The sequence below is a fragment of the Scomber japonicus genome, chromosome 8, assembly GCF_027409825.1.
Source record: "Scomber japonicus isolate fScoJap1 chromosome 8, fScoJap1.pri, whole genome shotgun sequence".
In the NCBI taxonomy this organism is placed as follows: domain Eukaryota; kingdom Metazoa; phylum Chordata; class Actinopteri; order Scombriformes; family Scombridae; genus Scomber; species Scomber japonicus.
This window is the reverse complement of record NC_070585.1, coordinates 10,214,034-10,230,184: the sequence shown is the minus strand read 5'-3', so window position 1 is coordinate 10,230,184 and position 16,151 is coordinate 10,214,034. Positions and strand designations below refer to the sequence as shown.

Here is a 16,151-nt window from a genome sequence, read left to right as displayed (position 1 = left end):
AGTGATGCAATAAGCGACTTAGTTAGGCAGCTTCACTAAGGGATCCCTCAGTGCTCCATGTAGTCCGTTGCTCTACATGTACATAAAAAAATGATGAGAGCGATGATACAAATCTTGTAGTGAAGGTTTTGAAGATTCTGGTATTAAAAATTTACTCTAGCATGGTGCTAATTATTTCAACATCCTCAGACCTTTCCAGGGCTGCCCTTGTCTGTTTTCTATGAATAGTAACCCATAGTGAAACTCTGGCGCCCACTATGCCCTAAGGAGGTTGTTCTTCAATTGCAAATCTAGCCTGGTGTTGTGCTCAGGTGGCACATTCTGACTTGTCCTACAGAACACCCGTGTGTCTTGTTTGAAGTGAGCTTGGCTCTAGGAAACAACCTCCAGGTTTTGACATCAAAACCAAGAATCAACCCCCCTAATGGGCACCCCACTGTGGGCTAGAATTAGCTGGAATCACCCCCGCCAGCAGGCTTACTTCTCTAAATGCGAGGGCCTCGGAGGACGAGATGGAGGGTAGAAAGCATGTAAGGTAGTAGAGAAAAGGCGAGGATAAGAGGGGAAGGAGGAGGAGGGAGAGAGCCGAGGCAGGTCGGTACAGAAACGACGGATGGTGAAAGAAGAGTGAAAGAGTGGATTAATCAAGATGTGAAAGTGAAGTGTATATTTTACCATGTACACATCAATATACATGCAGGACTACATGTACTGAGCAAAATGCTTAGCTAAACTGCCTTTCTTCACACATATGCACGTTTAAGTGTGTGTACGTGCGTGTGCAGACATGATGGAGGGAAAATAGATGGTGTGTGCCCCGTGTGCAGGATTGCATGCTTTCATTCCTGCGTGTACGTGTGTGACAGACATAAAACGGGACAGAGAGCCTCTGTGGAGACAGACAGCAGTCAGTGCCTGCAGCAAGCTCAGAGCTCACAGGGTAATGTATACTCGCTCCTCGCCGTACCAGAGAGAAGGTGACACCAGTCAATCCCTTTCTGACAGGGCAGCTGAGATAATAGCTGGCTTTGATTCCTTGCAATAACTCCTGCCAATCAAAATGAAAGACATCGTGATTGCGGGGAACCACAAGTGTGCGTACGTGAGTGTGTGTGTGTGTGTGTGTGTGTGAGAGAGAGTCGTAGAAGATTACTGTATACTACAGTATGGCTACTATAATTGGACGCAATGTACAATATTGTATTTTATCTTGCTATGCTTTGTGATATCATTAAAGAGAAAACAGAAGAACAGGGTTGAAGGAGGGACAAGTGAAGCGCTTTTACAGATCATCTGCACTATGATAATGTCTCGGGGGTGGGGGGGGTGATTGTGCGAGTGACTCAGCCCAGTTTTTGGCTGTTTGCCTATAGGGGGGTTAACGGGCAGTGTGCACATGTGCGTGTGTGCATGCATGTGGGGAATGAGGAGGGTGAGCGTGAGGCCAGGGGAAGGAGTCTTTCAGGTGGAATAAAAGCATTACTGCAGTGGTAGAAAGGTCAGCTGTAAACTTGTATCAGACTAGTGGTGATCACCCTGTGCTGCAGATCTCTGAGGTATTGAGCAGGCACGCTCTAATGGCTTTGATATATGGACTACAGGACTCCCTGAAGAGGTCAATACCATAGCACTTTGTCTCTATGAGCAATGACCCTCTCAAGCTCCATTTAGAAGCTTTATATCTGCAGGAAATAGGCTGGAAAGGCCTCAGGCAGGGCACAGTGAAAGAGAACTAATATGAATGAAGTATTTTCTAATCACTTCTTCTGTGCTCTAATCGTTGTCCCAATCAATCATTAGTTATAAGCGGCGGTATAAGCATATTGCGCCGGACGTTATCAGAACTAGATTTTGATGTGGTTGAGAGAAGAACAAGGAAATCTGAGCTGAATAGAACCGAAAGAGCTGATTTATCATTACTCAATTTGGGAGGACAATGACACTATAAAGACTGGTGTCTAATAGTATTTCATCATTACTTTAGAATCTAGTGAGTCACAGTGTTTAATGAAAGTGACAGACATGGGTCTCAGCTACAAATTTGTTGATTTATCCGGAACTTGTCAGCGGTCGCCTGTAAAAGAGAGATAAAGCGTACAAAAGCAGGAGAAAACAGAACCCGAAACTAACAAGAACGGGGTGCTGCGCTTGATTTTGGCCAATTTCTCTTCAAACACACCCGGACATAATGGCCACCGTGGCGGTCCCCTCTGAGTGTATTGATTTGGAACTAGCCTTTGGTGCGAAATATTAAAGAAGCCAAATATGGTTTATGAATGCCTGTATGCTGTGATCTGAATGATGTTGCAAATATTGTTCCACTGTGTTCAATAACAAACTTTGTGTGCTATTTTTTCTCCCCTACCTTCTCTCTTCACTCCCCTGTTGCCTTTTATTTTCCACCACTGGCCCACCCTTCTTCCTCCCCGCTGTCCCTTTCTATTTTCCCTCCCTACCTTTTTCCCTGCTTCCCGCCATCTTTCTCACCTCCCCTGCCTGCAGACTCTGTGCTCTGTGCTGTGGCTGTGCTGAGTGACTAAGTGGAACCCCTACAAGCCATGGAGGAGATGGACAGTAAACCCTACCAGCCGTTGTCGAAGGGGCGCCATGAGATGGAGATGTCGTACACCAGCTCGTCGGACGAGAGCGAGGACGGCCGTGCCCACCACCGTTCCTACACCTCGCGTGAAACCCTGCCTGACTACACACATGAGCTACGCCTCACTCTTGGTTCACACCGGGAAAGACAGAGCAACTACAGCCAACCCCAACCAGGTATCACGCAGTGTGTAGATGTAGATGCTCAGGGCGAACTTTGGCAGGATGTATCTACTTTAAAAATATACATCCACAGTTGCACAGATGCTGTATGTACTTAAATGGATACTGGCACACAAAGACATACATATACTGCAGCCACACACACACACACACACGCACACACAGAGGCCTTTAAAAGGACCTATGTGAATTACCTATTACAGTCCACAATGAGCCAGAAGGACAGTCGGAGGCAGCCAATTACCTCTTCTCCACGGAGGTGATATTTCTCTCCCACAGCTAAACTAGGTCAACCCCAAACCTCTCTGGCCTCACCTGAGGTGGAACACCACCCTTCATTACACACACACTCACAGATACAGAGACGGACCGACATAGGCACACATGCAAAGGCACGTTGACACATACACACCGAAAAATTCTTCCCTGCTGGTGACAGGAGGAGAAATGGGCCAGTGCGTGCTGTGATGGATGGCCTTTATGCAGGTCATGTGTGTTGTTAAGAGAGAAGCTGCACCTCATCAGGAGAATGCTGCTGTGCAGGGTTCATAGTGATCAATAGATACTCTTTGCCCCAGCCCAACCTCTAGCTACTCTGGGAGACCTACTCACCATGCTAACAAGCAACATTAGCCATTCATAACAGTTACAACTCTTGACAAGTAGGCCACTTCAGGGATTTCATGGTTTGAATGCCACCTGCTATAGATTTTGTTGTATTGTTCACCATGCAGCAACCCCTCGATGGCCATCAGTCATCATCATGTTGCTTCTCTGTCCTCCTGAATATCGCAGTGTTAATGCAAACTTGACTTTTTCAATGGTTATTCAGCCTTTCTGTTTCCACAACAAACAACGCTTCCATCAGTGTCATATGGTAAGGTGCAAAAGACCCCCCCAAAGCAGCCTTTGAAATGTCAATGGCAGCCGGTTCTGCAAAGCACATCTGTTCATCTTTGGGCTACAGAGTTATATATAGTATACCCTACCTAAGTAACCAACTGTTAAGGGGGGACGTTGCCTCTAGTGATGTTTTTTAATGGATTACAGTGTTCCTGACAAAGATCAGCCAATTCATTTTTCCTCTAATTCCCAGCTCATGTTCTTCATATTTTCCATCATCTTTTAAAGCCCCACCATCTTGCCCTCTGCTCCCTTCTTTTGCTTTCCTTTTCTCCCATCTCCTTTTTGTTTATTTTCCCCCACGTCACACATTTTTTTCTCGATCCGTTTAATCCTACACCACCTCTTTTCAGAGACACATCCATTCTCTATTTAAGCTTAATCACATTCTCTACATTAGTTTTAAAGCTGTAGCTACAGCTCAAAGATCCTTCAGTATTGATGACAACTCACCAAAATAATTTAAACTCAGTGTGAATCATTCAAGCTTTTCAACGCTGTGTTTACAAAACAGAAATTATTGACAGTATTAATGTATGGTTACAGATTAAAGTTAAAGAGTTAAGGTTAATATAATTTGATCATTTAAGTATAAAAAAGAACAAACTGTTATTAAAATAATATTTGTTTTGCTTTTTACTACTTAAAAAATCATGTAGAATTATACCAAAAAATAATATAGGGTGTAGGTTTGGAGCGGGTGGGTGTTGTGGGGTTAAAAACTGAAGCTACAGTACATGAATGCTATTTCCTGCATGTATATACATTAATATCAATCTAATAACACTTAATGGTAAAATTGATCATCATCCACAGAAAAATATGAAAAATTCAGTGTAAATGACTTTATTAATGCACTATCCCTACTACTTACAACCAAATTATGTTTCATTAGTGAATGATGTTGCATTTGCAGCTCTGCTAAAAGGAGCATTGTCCTGCGCTTGCTTATTTTTGATTAATCTTCCTGTCCAGTGTCTTTTAGGAGAATATGAGCAGTAAATCAAATCTGACTGTGTACTGCAGACTAGGCCCGAGATAAAAAACCCAGGGCATAAAATGTACACAAACACTACCTCACTGTTGCTCAGAATGCTTATTGCTGTACGGTATTAATAGAAGGTGACTCACATGAGTACCAATTCAGAGCTTCTCCATTTGGATTATGGCTGCTGGACAGCTAGATGACGCTGTTTAGAGACTTTACTGAGTAAATCAAACTCAATCCTTATAGGATTTATGAAAAGTGTGCGAGACATGTCTCCTACACTCAGACTGGAATCTAAAATGAGATGTGTTTATCTTCTGTTATATTATGACGCAGACTATTTTTGCTGCCATTTTGATTTTTCACTTATGACAAATACTTATAAAGCTGCTGAAAGTAATTTTTCAAATCATGAAGTCAATTTTTTGCTGAAGTGAGTCAAGAGCAACTGACTGTAATGGCAGAAAATGGGAAGTCATTCAAAAATATTGTTTTCCCTCTAATTACCAGCAAACATCTCCTCTCTCTTCTGTTCCGTTCGTTCGAAATAAAACAGCTTTCAGTTTCCCGACAGCCCACGTTGGTTGCTAGGAGGAAATAGCCTATTTTCTCTTGAATTGCCCTCTTGCAGCCAATTTGAGCTAAACAGTAGTGGGCAGTGGTGACCAATCTTGCGCCGGTTTAATTCCAGCAGAACAGTGGTGTGAGCCACAGTTGGTCTTGACCCCATCAAACAGGCACAGCAGGACGCATCGCTGGTCAATGGAGTGGTCAACAGGACTGCGGCTTTTATTGAAACACTGCGGTTCTTGTTCAGAGGACCTGACCCAACACACATATTAACTTCACTAAGTGAGAAGGAGAGGAAGTCTTCCTTTCCTGGGTTCTCAGTATTCAGTAGAGTCTCTATGGTACCAGACTACTGTAGTACCGGTATAGATTTCAATTTATGCCTTGATTTTTTCAAATTACATCAGCTCCATCACTTCCACTTATACATTCTAAACAGAAAACTCAGCTGGCGAGAAAGAAAATTTACTCAACTGCCTATAGAGAAAAAAAAAAGAGTCCAGCTCAATTGAATTGAATTGAATTGAAGTGTAACCAGAGGACTAACACAGTATATCTGATGTTCTCAGATAACAGGTTGATGCTTGGGATTGGAGAGCGTTCTAATACCTGAAAGCATATGAGGCTCAATTTTTCCCTCAGTCTGAGTCAATATTAATAAGGTTTGATCTTTATCTGATCTCTTCACCCCACCAAGGAGAATATAGATGAGATCAGTGCTCTGTTTGAGCAGCAGTTCAATACATCTCAAGCTCAGTAACACACATCAGGCAGTCCGAACAGGATATAGCTCCACGGCAAATGGTTAAGAAAAATCGAGGGTGGCATTTTGATTCAGACTTCTGCTGCAAAACTTATAATACATGCTTGCTCAAATAACAGCCTGTCTCTTGATATGATTTGGGAGGTGTTTGGTATTTGGCTTGTAAATGCCTGTTGTTAACAAACACCTGGTCAGCTTAGTTGCAGAGGCACATAAAAAAACACATGCCAGGATAAGAGACTTTACCACTCTATGTCTTCATGATATCAATCTGCATGTCTCCCCCACCTCTCCGCCTTTAGATCTAGATTTCCTTAAGGCTGGGCAGATGAGGAGCCCAGACTACCACATCCACCCACAGCAGCAGCAGCAGCAGCAGCATCAGGAGGAGGAGGAGGAGGCGTTGTGCTCCGGACCCGCTGCTCACGTCCACAGCCGTGGCTACTCCCTGGGCGTGGGCTCGGACGTGGACACGGAGCCGGAGGTGGACCCCTCTCCAGCTCACGGCCTGCAGCACATGTGGATGCGCGGCTTGAAGTCCGAACAGAGCTCCTGCCTCACGAGCCGTGCCAACTCCGCCCTCTCTCTCACCGACACTGAGCATGACAGGAAATCTGAGCCTGACAATGGTGAGTGGGAAAAAAACAACTCTACACTCAACTCTGGGATTGTCCATCAACGCCAGAGGAGATAGAATGTTTTAGCTTAGCAGATGATATTGGGCATCTCTCATGATTCATTTTTTGTGCATGTCAGTAGCATGAGGCATGTGCTGGAGGCAGGATATTTCTGTATTTTTCTCTTTGTATTTCACAATACATTTTCACACTGTCTTATTATACTGTACAGAGAACACATACAAAACCAATTAATGCAAAGAAAATCAACATATAAAATTATAACTCTTTTAAAGGTTTAGCTTACAGCCTTGGGCAATTACATGATTGAAACTCAGTTTTTGAACTAATGCTAATGCTTAAGTTCCTCTCTCTTTGAAGACTCTTTCATGTCACTAAATACAGAAAATGTGCTATTGGTTATTTAGTCTCTGAAGTAAGCTTGTATTGAAGGTGAATGCGGGGTTGCCTGGGGATGGAGCCAGAAGAAAGTCCAGTGACGAACATCTGCAGCATATAGCTCAGAAAAGGATTGAATATCCATTGGAATGTGAGGAGATTTTGATTTAAGGTTTCAAGGAAGAGGAATTGGAGAGGTTGGATGTCTACAGTACCTGACTGCCTGAGGGTAGCTGACAACTGCCTCTGTTGGGAAGAGTATAGCCTGGAAGGAAAGAGAAGTTGAGAGGCGGGGGTGAAGATATGGGGCCAACTAGAGAAGAGTCTGGGATGGTGCCAGTTATCTGTCTTGCACTGCTGGGTTTGGCTGGGCTCCCCGCAGATGGAGAGTTAGTTAAAGGTGCACACAAACAAAGACAGAGCTCTCCAACCCATCCCCAAGGGCACTGTCTGTTTATGTGCCACAAAAAAGGTGGAACGTATTCAGTGGCTGAGAAAAGAAAGGCTGATAGAGAGAGAACAAAAAATGCTAATGAGAGAATAGAAATGGTAATGTAATGGTATAATTAGAATGAGAATAAAAGGGAATGAGTGGTTGAGGGTAAAACAGGTGAAGGAGAAGCTGGTCGCAAGTGAGCGTGAGACAAAGATGGTGGGAGAAGGAGAGCACTGAGGCAGAGGAAGGGAAGGATTATGCGAGAGAGGGTTTAGGATGTGCTTGTTTATGTTTGGGGTGCACCCAGGGGTGCTGTTTAATGACAGCCGGATTGGACGTGGAGTCAGCCTCGTGCAAAATCACAGGATGGCAAGAGGAGCGAGTGAGAGTGAGGGAGTGGGAGTGCTTGCAGCATTACACAGTAATCAATTTGTGATGGCTGTGTGCATATGGACCAAAGTTATTACCATTTGAGATGAGGGACTCTATCTTTATCCAGGGTCAGAATGAAAGAGGGAAAAAAGGGGGAGGCAGATGGGCATGCAGCAGAGGAAACAGAAGCAAATGAGGATGGATGAAGTCACAGAAGTGAGAGGAGAGGATTTAAATGTTCAAAGCATTTGGCTTTACTGCTACAATGCACCAGGAAAGCTGGTTTATGTGCGGATTTCATATGTCACATGAAGGGCTATATGTCCCGTGGCACTGCAAACCTTCTCTGACACCGTCTCTCTCCTCTTTTCCAGAACATATTTGCTCATACTTCACCACTTTTCTAGTGTTTTCTCTCGCACTGGTGTCCTATACTCTGCAACCTTCTTTTTCTTTTTTTTTTCCGTCTCCACCACCAGCACCCCATTTATTCTCATCCTCTTCCTGTCCATCTCCCTCTGACACATGGCCAGGTGTGTCCATGCGTGGCATCCTTTAATAGGAAATGCATTATGGATGTCACATTTCTCTCCATCAGCACAACAAAGTCTCACACGCCCCTCTGTTCCCAGTGATAATGAAAGTTAGAGCCACTCGCAAAAAGATGTTGCCGTAAAGGGGCTGAAATCAAAAAGCTAACGTCCCTGCCAAAATGAAAGTGCATTTTAAGTCGGCCCGACCTTGCACTCCCTTTGTCTTCAGAGCTCACCCCCTCCCAAACCCATTAATGATGTCAACTTCAAACTGGCAGGAATCCTTTTGTTCCTAGTCTGATTGAAGCTGACAAGTCAATTTAGTCAGTCTGTGTGCGTGTGTGTGTGTGTGTGTTTGTGTGTGGATTTGGGTGTGAGAAAAATAGAGAGAGGGAGTGACAGATTAAGAAAGAGTAAAGGCGAAAGAGAAATTCAGTTTGTGTGTGTGTGTGTAGCCATGTTTGTACAGATGTCTGTCTTCATTCTCTTTCATGTGTGTGTGTGATGGGGTGGTGGGGGGGGGGATGCATGTCCAACTGTGACACCTCCCTTGAGGAAGGCTGTAGGCATCCTTGAGCACCAGTCAGACCTGCTGACAAACTCGGGAAAACATCAACGCCCTGAATTGACGACAGTACACCATTAGAAAAGAGGAGATTGGCAGTAGAAAGACAAAGTGTAGTTCAGCTGGAGTTTACTGCTGCACACACATACACACACACACTATATGCATATGTATATATATGCAAAAAAGCACGTGGACACCCATCTGTGATTGTTGAACATTCCAAAAACCATTGACTAATATGCTGCTTTGCGATGCTGCTGGTTCTTACAGCAGGACTTTGATCCCCTTCAGCCACAAGGATGTCAATGGGGTCTGTCTCTGATGTTGGGCAATACGTTCTTGCTTTGAATTCACGCTTATGTATATCGATCGGGTCAGTGCAGGCCAGTCAAGTTCTTTCACATCAACACAAAAGTTCTTTATGGACACGGTGTGGGCGTGTGCACAAGACATTTTCATGTTTAAACTCCTCAAAGTTGTCTAATATAGCACTGGAAAGAGTTTTTGCAAGGTACTTTGAAGATAGCCAAGTTAGCTATTTTTCTCTTATCCAGTCTTTATACTGAGCTATGTTTATTGCCTCTTTGTTGTAGCTCTGTATACATAAAGGACATGAAAATTAATACTTATAAATATGTTTTATTTCATGTATAATTACATGAAAAACATTTTTTTTGTTACCTTAGAATGAGCCTTTAATATCATAAGCAGCAGGTCTTTATGAATAGTGCCCACCATTTCGTTTCTACAGTAGCCCAGAATGGACAAACCAAACACCTGGCTCTAGAAAGTTTTTTATGAGTTTTGCAGCCCCCATTGATTATCCTATACACTTGAAAGGATTGGTGTGGTTGGGGGTGTACACATTTTGTTGCAATCTGCAGCATCACTGCCACTAAATCTTATACACTGCACCTTTAACACATGTATCGATCTTCCCATATAACTCTCAGAAAAAGAAGAAGCATATTTCCCAAATGTTTCATTTAACTTTTAAAAATTGCATTGCCATTGAAGCTCAGTCACTGGGTGGAAGGGATGACATAAATGCAAAGAGGAATTCAAGAGGGGAGGTGATGAGAGAAAGGCCAGACAGATTTGGTGTCAGTCTTTTGAATTACTGCAGTGTGGAATAAAAAAAAATGCATTAGCTGTATTATCTGGGTTACAACGCTGTCCTATAATGAGATGCTAATTAATTGAACAGTTTTTCATTAGTTTAATCAGTTGCAGATTTACTCTAGCCTATTGTCTATCTTTTTGGCTTATCTTTTTTCCCTCCACTTTTGGGATTGACACATTGGCATGAAGCAGACAGCCTCCTGGTGTTACATCGCTGCACTTTTCATACATCGTGCTCTGAACAGAATGGTTCAAAGGCAACTGCAAACAGCAGTCCAATGAAAGGCTATATCACTCATTATGGTAGATAACTTTCTGTGCTAAAATGCAAATATCTGTGTAATTACCATGGCCTGAGTAAGCACTTGATTCTGATTGGCTGCAGGACGTCCATTATTTTTTCGCAACTTGACAACTCCCCTTATAACTGTCTGATCACAGTGCTAAATTAATACACTAGAAAGGTTTGAGTGTTCCATTTCCGCCATAGACTGCAGATAATGGTTGGAAGAAAATGGGTTTTCAAATTGCCTCAAACATTTAGTGTCCCCGAGTTAGCAGTCCAGCCTTATGAAAGCAACAGCATTGAAAAACATGGCTCAGTATGGATTTAATCCCCCTGCTTCAAGACATGTTAGCCCACTGACCAGGCAGTGACACACTGTTTTATTACCAGTCACAGAATAACAGAAAGTACACAAAGTACAAGTGCAGAATGACATAAAACTGCATGAAAACTGAACGTAGTGAATCTATATCAATTTTAAAAAATCACATTAGTATTCAGTTTTTATTTGGCGTTATCTTTATTTTCTGCTCAGCGGGCTGAACAGTGAGTGAGTATTTCAAAGCAGGATGTTGCTTAATGAATATTAAAACCATAAAATCATGTGATCTACAACAGCACTTAATGGAGACACTGACAGCTTGTGCCACTTGAATTCAATTTGAACGCTGTCATTTCACAAACTGTTTTTCTTCCATGTATAAATTCTTTATAAATGGAAAACATTTGGGATTTGGATTACTGGTGGGATAAAACAAGTAATTTGAAGACCACGTTTGAAAATCATGAAATGTTCCGGGAAACGATGATAGACATTTGTCACATTGTTGTGGTAGTACATAGACTTCAGATGAATTGATTGTTAAAAATAAAATTAAGAGATGATTTAGCAGAGAAAATAGTAAATGTACAGCACCAGTCAATTCACTTGAATGAGAAAGCGTGTCCAAACGTCTGCGTGGTACTGTAGCTCTAAACAAAATCAAAAATATACATCAGTAGATGACTCATTTACAAGCCTTTATTTGTTGTTAGGATTTGGAAATGTTTTCAGTGCAGTGTTTTCCTTTTCAACAACTGCATGGCAGACTTACTGCTATTTCAATATGTACTATAATTGCTGGAGAAAGCAGCCGGGAGGTTTTTTCTTTTCCCCCGCCCATATATCCTAACTAAATTCCAATTCTCTTAAATATACTGTTCCAATAAATGAAGGATAAGCAAAATGAATGTCCTATGCCTTAAATGAGAGAGTGAAAGTTACTCTGTAACACAGAAGATGCCTGCCAGGTCTATACTTACTAAGACTAAATGAGGCATATTGCCCCAAAATAGATTGCCGCCATTAGACCTTCAAATGAAGTCATTTAAAATATGTTTTTTTTTTCCACAGTGTCCTCGCCTTGAAATAAGACAAGCATGAATGTTACCTTAAACATAAATGTTACATGGCTGCTATAAACTAGGTTGTTTAAGGGCCTGGGGGACTGCGCAATGTCATAGAGGGCCCTCATATCCTTTATAAACATGGTCCATTATTTTTTATAATGATCTGCTGAAGTTTTGCAGTTAAGTTTGGGCAAGCTGTGTTCAAGTAAGTGTTGCAGAAGGTTAGCGAGAGCGTGGAGACAAAGGGTGGGAGAGTGGAGTGAAAAAACTGACCTTACAGTTTAATGAGCGAGCGCAGGGCACAGAGAAAGACAAAGGCAGGGCACAGAGAAGATAGGACGAAAGAAAACCTCGCTGGCAAGTAAAGACACATAACACATCAGAAAAATCCTGCCGCGGTTTAACTTTTATACAAGTTTAATTTTAGCTAGGAATCATTTGAGATGCTTTAAAGTTGTTTTGAATACCCTTTAGATGAATTGATGGAATCTGGTGAAATAGCAACAGGTGTTAGATTTCAGATGGGAATCAGATTTTCAGGATTTCTCTACTTTATGATGCAATGCTGACAGTTATTAGGCAATTCGTACTTTTAATTAGATAGTGAGGGAATTACAAATACTTCATGTAAGCTCTCTTATCCTAACGTGTCAGATAGGAACATTTAGGCAATGTGAATGTAATGGGTTTTATGTGTTTTTCCTCCTTCTGATGTTGGAGGACACAAATCTCCTTTTGGCAGCTCTGCAGTTGTGATAACCTCAGTGGAATCAGGAAACTACAATGCCCTCAGAGATAGAGACATCCGCAGATGTGCCAATAAAAGCACACATATGGACACACGCACACGTACACACTGTTGCATCCTGGTGTCTCTCTAACCTCCCTGGTGTGTTTGTGTGTGCGTGCGTGCGTGCGAGCGAGTGGAAGGCTAAGTGGCAACACCAGGCAAACAGCCGCATACTCTAACTCCCTTCTTGCCTTCCTGTGGCCCAAGGGGGTTTGCAGGAATGGATTTGTCTATTAGCTCGTAAAGAACATTGCTCAGTGCCATATCGATCATCTGAGCTGTAACGTTTAGGGTCTTTAAGTTGTAGAGTTGATCTAGTGGTACACAGACTCCCCTGGCTATTTTACCAGAGTGAGAGATGATCAACTTAACCCTGGTGCCGTGCTTGGCCAGAGGAAACACTATAAACACGTCCGCTGGAGCCAGCAACCGTTTTTATTGAACCGGCCGTTCAGCCATCCAGGAGAGGCTACCATGAATCCGCCAGGTGCCTCCTTGTAGCAACAGAGCAGTTGTTTTGGATTTCCTCTTCTTTAATAGCGGTCTCATCACATAGTTAGCCATGCAGGTTCTCTTCTTGACAAGCTGTCAAGAATGTTAGACCCCACCCTGTTGTCCTAATGATGGGCCTTTACAGCTCACTGATCCAATGAGGACCTACTGGACTGTACTACTCTTTGATGGAGGGTTTAAGGTTGTGTGTTCATATGTGTGTGTGTGTGTGTGTGTGTGTGTGTGTGTGTGTGTGTGTGTGTGTGTGTGTGTGTGTGTGTGTGTGTCAAAGAAGGAGCGAGAGAGAGATAATTTTCTTTTCTCTGTCTGTGTTCTGAATGCGTACACCCCTCCTCCATTCTCATCCCGCTGCCATGGCAACAGTCATCAAATCAGAACATCAGCTGCGGCTTTCATCTCGGGCTGTCCACTGGCTGCCTACAGGCTGTCTGTATACATAAACTGAGTGATGGAAACATCACAGAGTGCAGCCACTACTTGCCATTTTAATAAGCGGTCACAGCTCGCACACATTTCGCCGATCACCTCTACAGCAGAGGAGGTGAGAGGCGAGCAGATTTTTTTTAATAAACAGTTGAATAAACGGGCTTAAACCTGTTTTTAGCTCCCAGCGCTGCTGGAGTATTAAAATGAGAGGAGAGCATGGTGAGTGGCACATGAATAAGCTCACAGCAGAGAGGAACAATAGCCCAGAGAGTGTACTGAGAGATTAGTGCAAATCAGAGTGTTCTGCAGCCTGGGGTGGTGGGGGTCTGAGTGGGGGCGGAGGACACAAAGGTGCCTGTATGGACACACATACTCAGATGCCCACACACACTCCTGCTGTTTTGTGTTCTGTGTGTGTGTGAGGGGATCATTGGGGTATTTATTTTAGAGGAGTTGCAGAGACCACAGCCACAACACAGCTGGACAGACAGGGAATGGTTGCCAGGACACAAAGGAGGAAATTAAGAAAATTCAAATCAGAAACTTCCATCGCTCAGTCTTTTTTCATCTACCTGAGGTGTCTCAGCGTAGGCCTTAAGAAAAAGCTGCTGCTTCTGTGAATGGGCAGGTAAAAAAGCTTAATTGAACAATGACAGAGAAAGAAAAAGAAAAGTAAGCACATCAAGACCTTTATGTCCTGCACAATAACATCGTCAGTGTGGATGAATGGGACCTGTCGCTGGGCATGGTTCTGCTGTGAAAAAAAGGCCATCTGAATAACAAACCTACATGTTCATTGTTATTCTGATAATCAGAGTTGTCATCTCAGCCAGCATAGGGATTTAAATGCATTCGCCAAGAGGATGTCAGGGATAGTAATGACAGTGTAATGGCTTCCTCGCCATTAACAATCCCTGCCATTTTAGTTTAACTGCTTGTAGTAATGGCTGCTCCTCCATTGCAGCCGTCATGATACTGCCAGGGATACTTCTGCCACAGCTGTGACGGTGCCAGTGTTAAAGGCTGCCATCACAGCCTTGGTGCCAGTAGTAAAGGCTGTTGTTACATGGCACGGTGCCCTGAGCCTGTCAGACCTCCAGGGTGTGTACACCACCTGTCATTATCAGCTCTCAGCCTTGGCAGCTACGGACAGCTAATGGTCCACTGGGTCTCACCCAACAATCTGCTGACCAGTATGAGCACTGCTGGTTGGATGGGTGGACACCTACGCGCTCACACACACACGCATGCCCATGTGTGCTCAGGCACGTGCAGAGGTTTCCACAGTGTACGAGCTATCCTTACCTGGAAAAAAAGAAACTTTTCAAGTCAAGTATGAAGATGAAGCATAAACCAACAATAAAAGAACAAGTGATATATGAGCCTATTTCACTCATTCACTTAGCCTTGGGATGGACTTCTTCCACTCACTGGAGAATTGTCTGTATGATTTATAGGATTGGATTGCAACCTTTGTCACAGGCGTCTTTTAATTGAAAAAGCCACAATAGGACTTTTGAAAGCCATTAATTGTTACGGTTAATTAAGGTAAACATTAAATGAAGAGAGTTTTAATTGGTTTCTCTTGATGAGGGTAGGGATCTGGGGTGACCAGAATCTGCATATGTAAATAACTGAAAACTCCTCCGGGCCTTGGCGTAACACTCTCTGCCTTGGAGTCCTCTCTCTTTTTCTCTGTTTCTGTTTGTTTTGCCCTCGGTTCCTGAAACTGTGTCTCCCCTCATCCCTCTCTTTCTCTCTCTCACTCCCGTGCATGCACGCAAATTCACTTGACAAACAAACATGCCAACTGGCACACCTAGGTCTCAACCAAGCTGTCAGCAATACAAATGGGGTGCGTTTGTCAAGTGACATTGATGTGATGTATGTACATGCTAAATGCTAAACCGGCGCTCCCTGAAGATATACATTTGTTAAGATGAGACATGACAGATTGGCATAAGACATCACCTTCATATATTCAATACATGGAATCATCCCAAGGCCCCCAAGAATCAAGCACACTGTGTTTATTTTTAGCATTTGATTTCGAAAGAGGAAGTTTTGTTGAAATGTGTGTGCTCACTGGTGCTCATTGTAGCATGTTTGATTGACCACTTTCTCCTTGTGCTAAAGATTCATTTATATGTTGTCACACCGTGGCAGGGATAGCACTGTATACTTATGGAAAATATCACACAATACATCAAATAGTAGAGGCTTTTTTTCCTTGTTTTTTTGTTGCATGTGCTTTAACCAGCTGCCACCTGTGCCAGACGAGAGGGCGTTAATGGCGCACCCAATCAGTTTGCTAGATAGATCACCCTAACACCAGACAGATAATCATGCTGTTATAATAAATAGCTTCTTAAAATGCTTCAGAATACTGCTAAAAGCATGAGCATTTTATGGGTGACTTGGGAAAAGAGAGTGGCGGTGTCAGGGGCAGGGGGTGGAACTGAATTTGCATTGCTGTGTCTGTGTTTAAAAGTGTGTGTGTGTGTGTGTGTGTGTGTGTGTGTGTGTGTGCCCATGTTTATATTGTGTGTGTGGATGAGGCGGGTAGACAATTGGACGGCTGCTTGGTCACCCGGTCACCCTGCTGCAATAGAAAAGCTTCTCATGGCCAATACAGGGTTCTTGCCAGTGTTTCACAAAAACTGAATGTGCTAGACCCGTCCAAACAGATGCTCAA

The 16,151-nt window shown here is 43.2% G+C and overlaps 1 protein-coding gene across 1 annotated transcript in view; it reads left to right on the top strand.

Moving 5' to 3' along the window:
* Positions 1–2,558: 2,558 nt before the first annotated feature.
* The window catches only part of tenm1 (teneurin transmembrane protein 1), a 148,058-nt gene continuing 134,465 nt past the window's right edge, over positions 2,559–16,151 (top strand). The window contains exons 1-2 of the mRNA XM_053323537.1: positions 2,559–2,789; positions 6,394–6,634. Of these exons, the coding sequence (XP_053179512.1) occupies positions 2,559–2,789; positions 6,394–6,634 (472 nt within the window). The remainder of the gene's footprint in view (positions 2,790–6,393; positions 6,635–16,151) is intronic.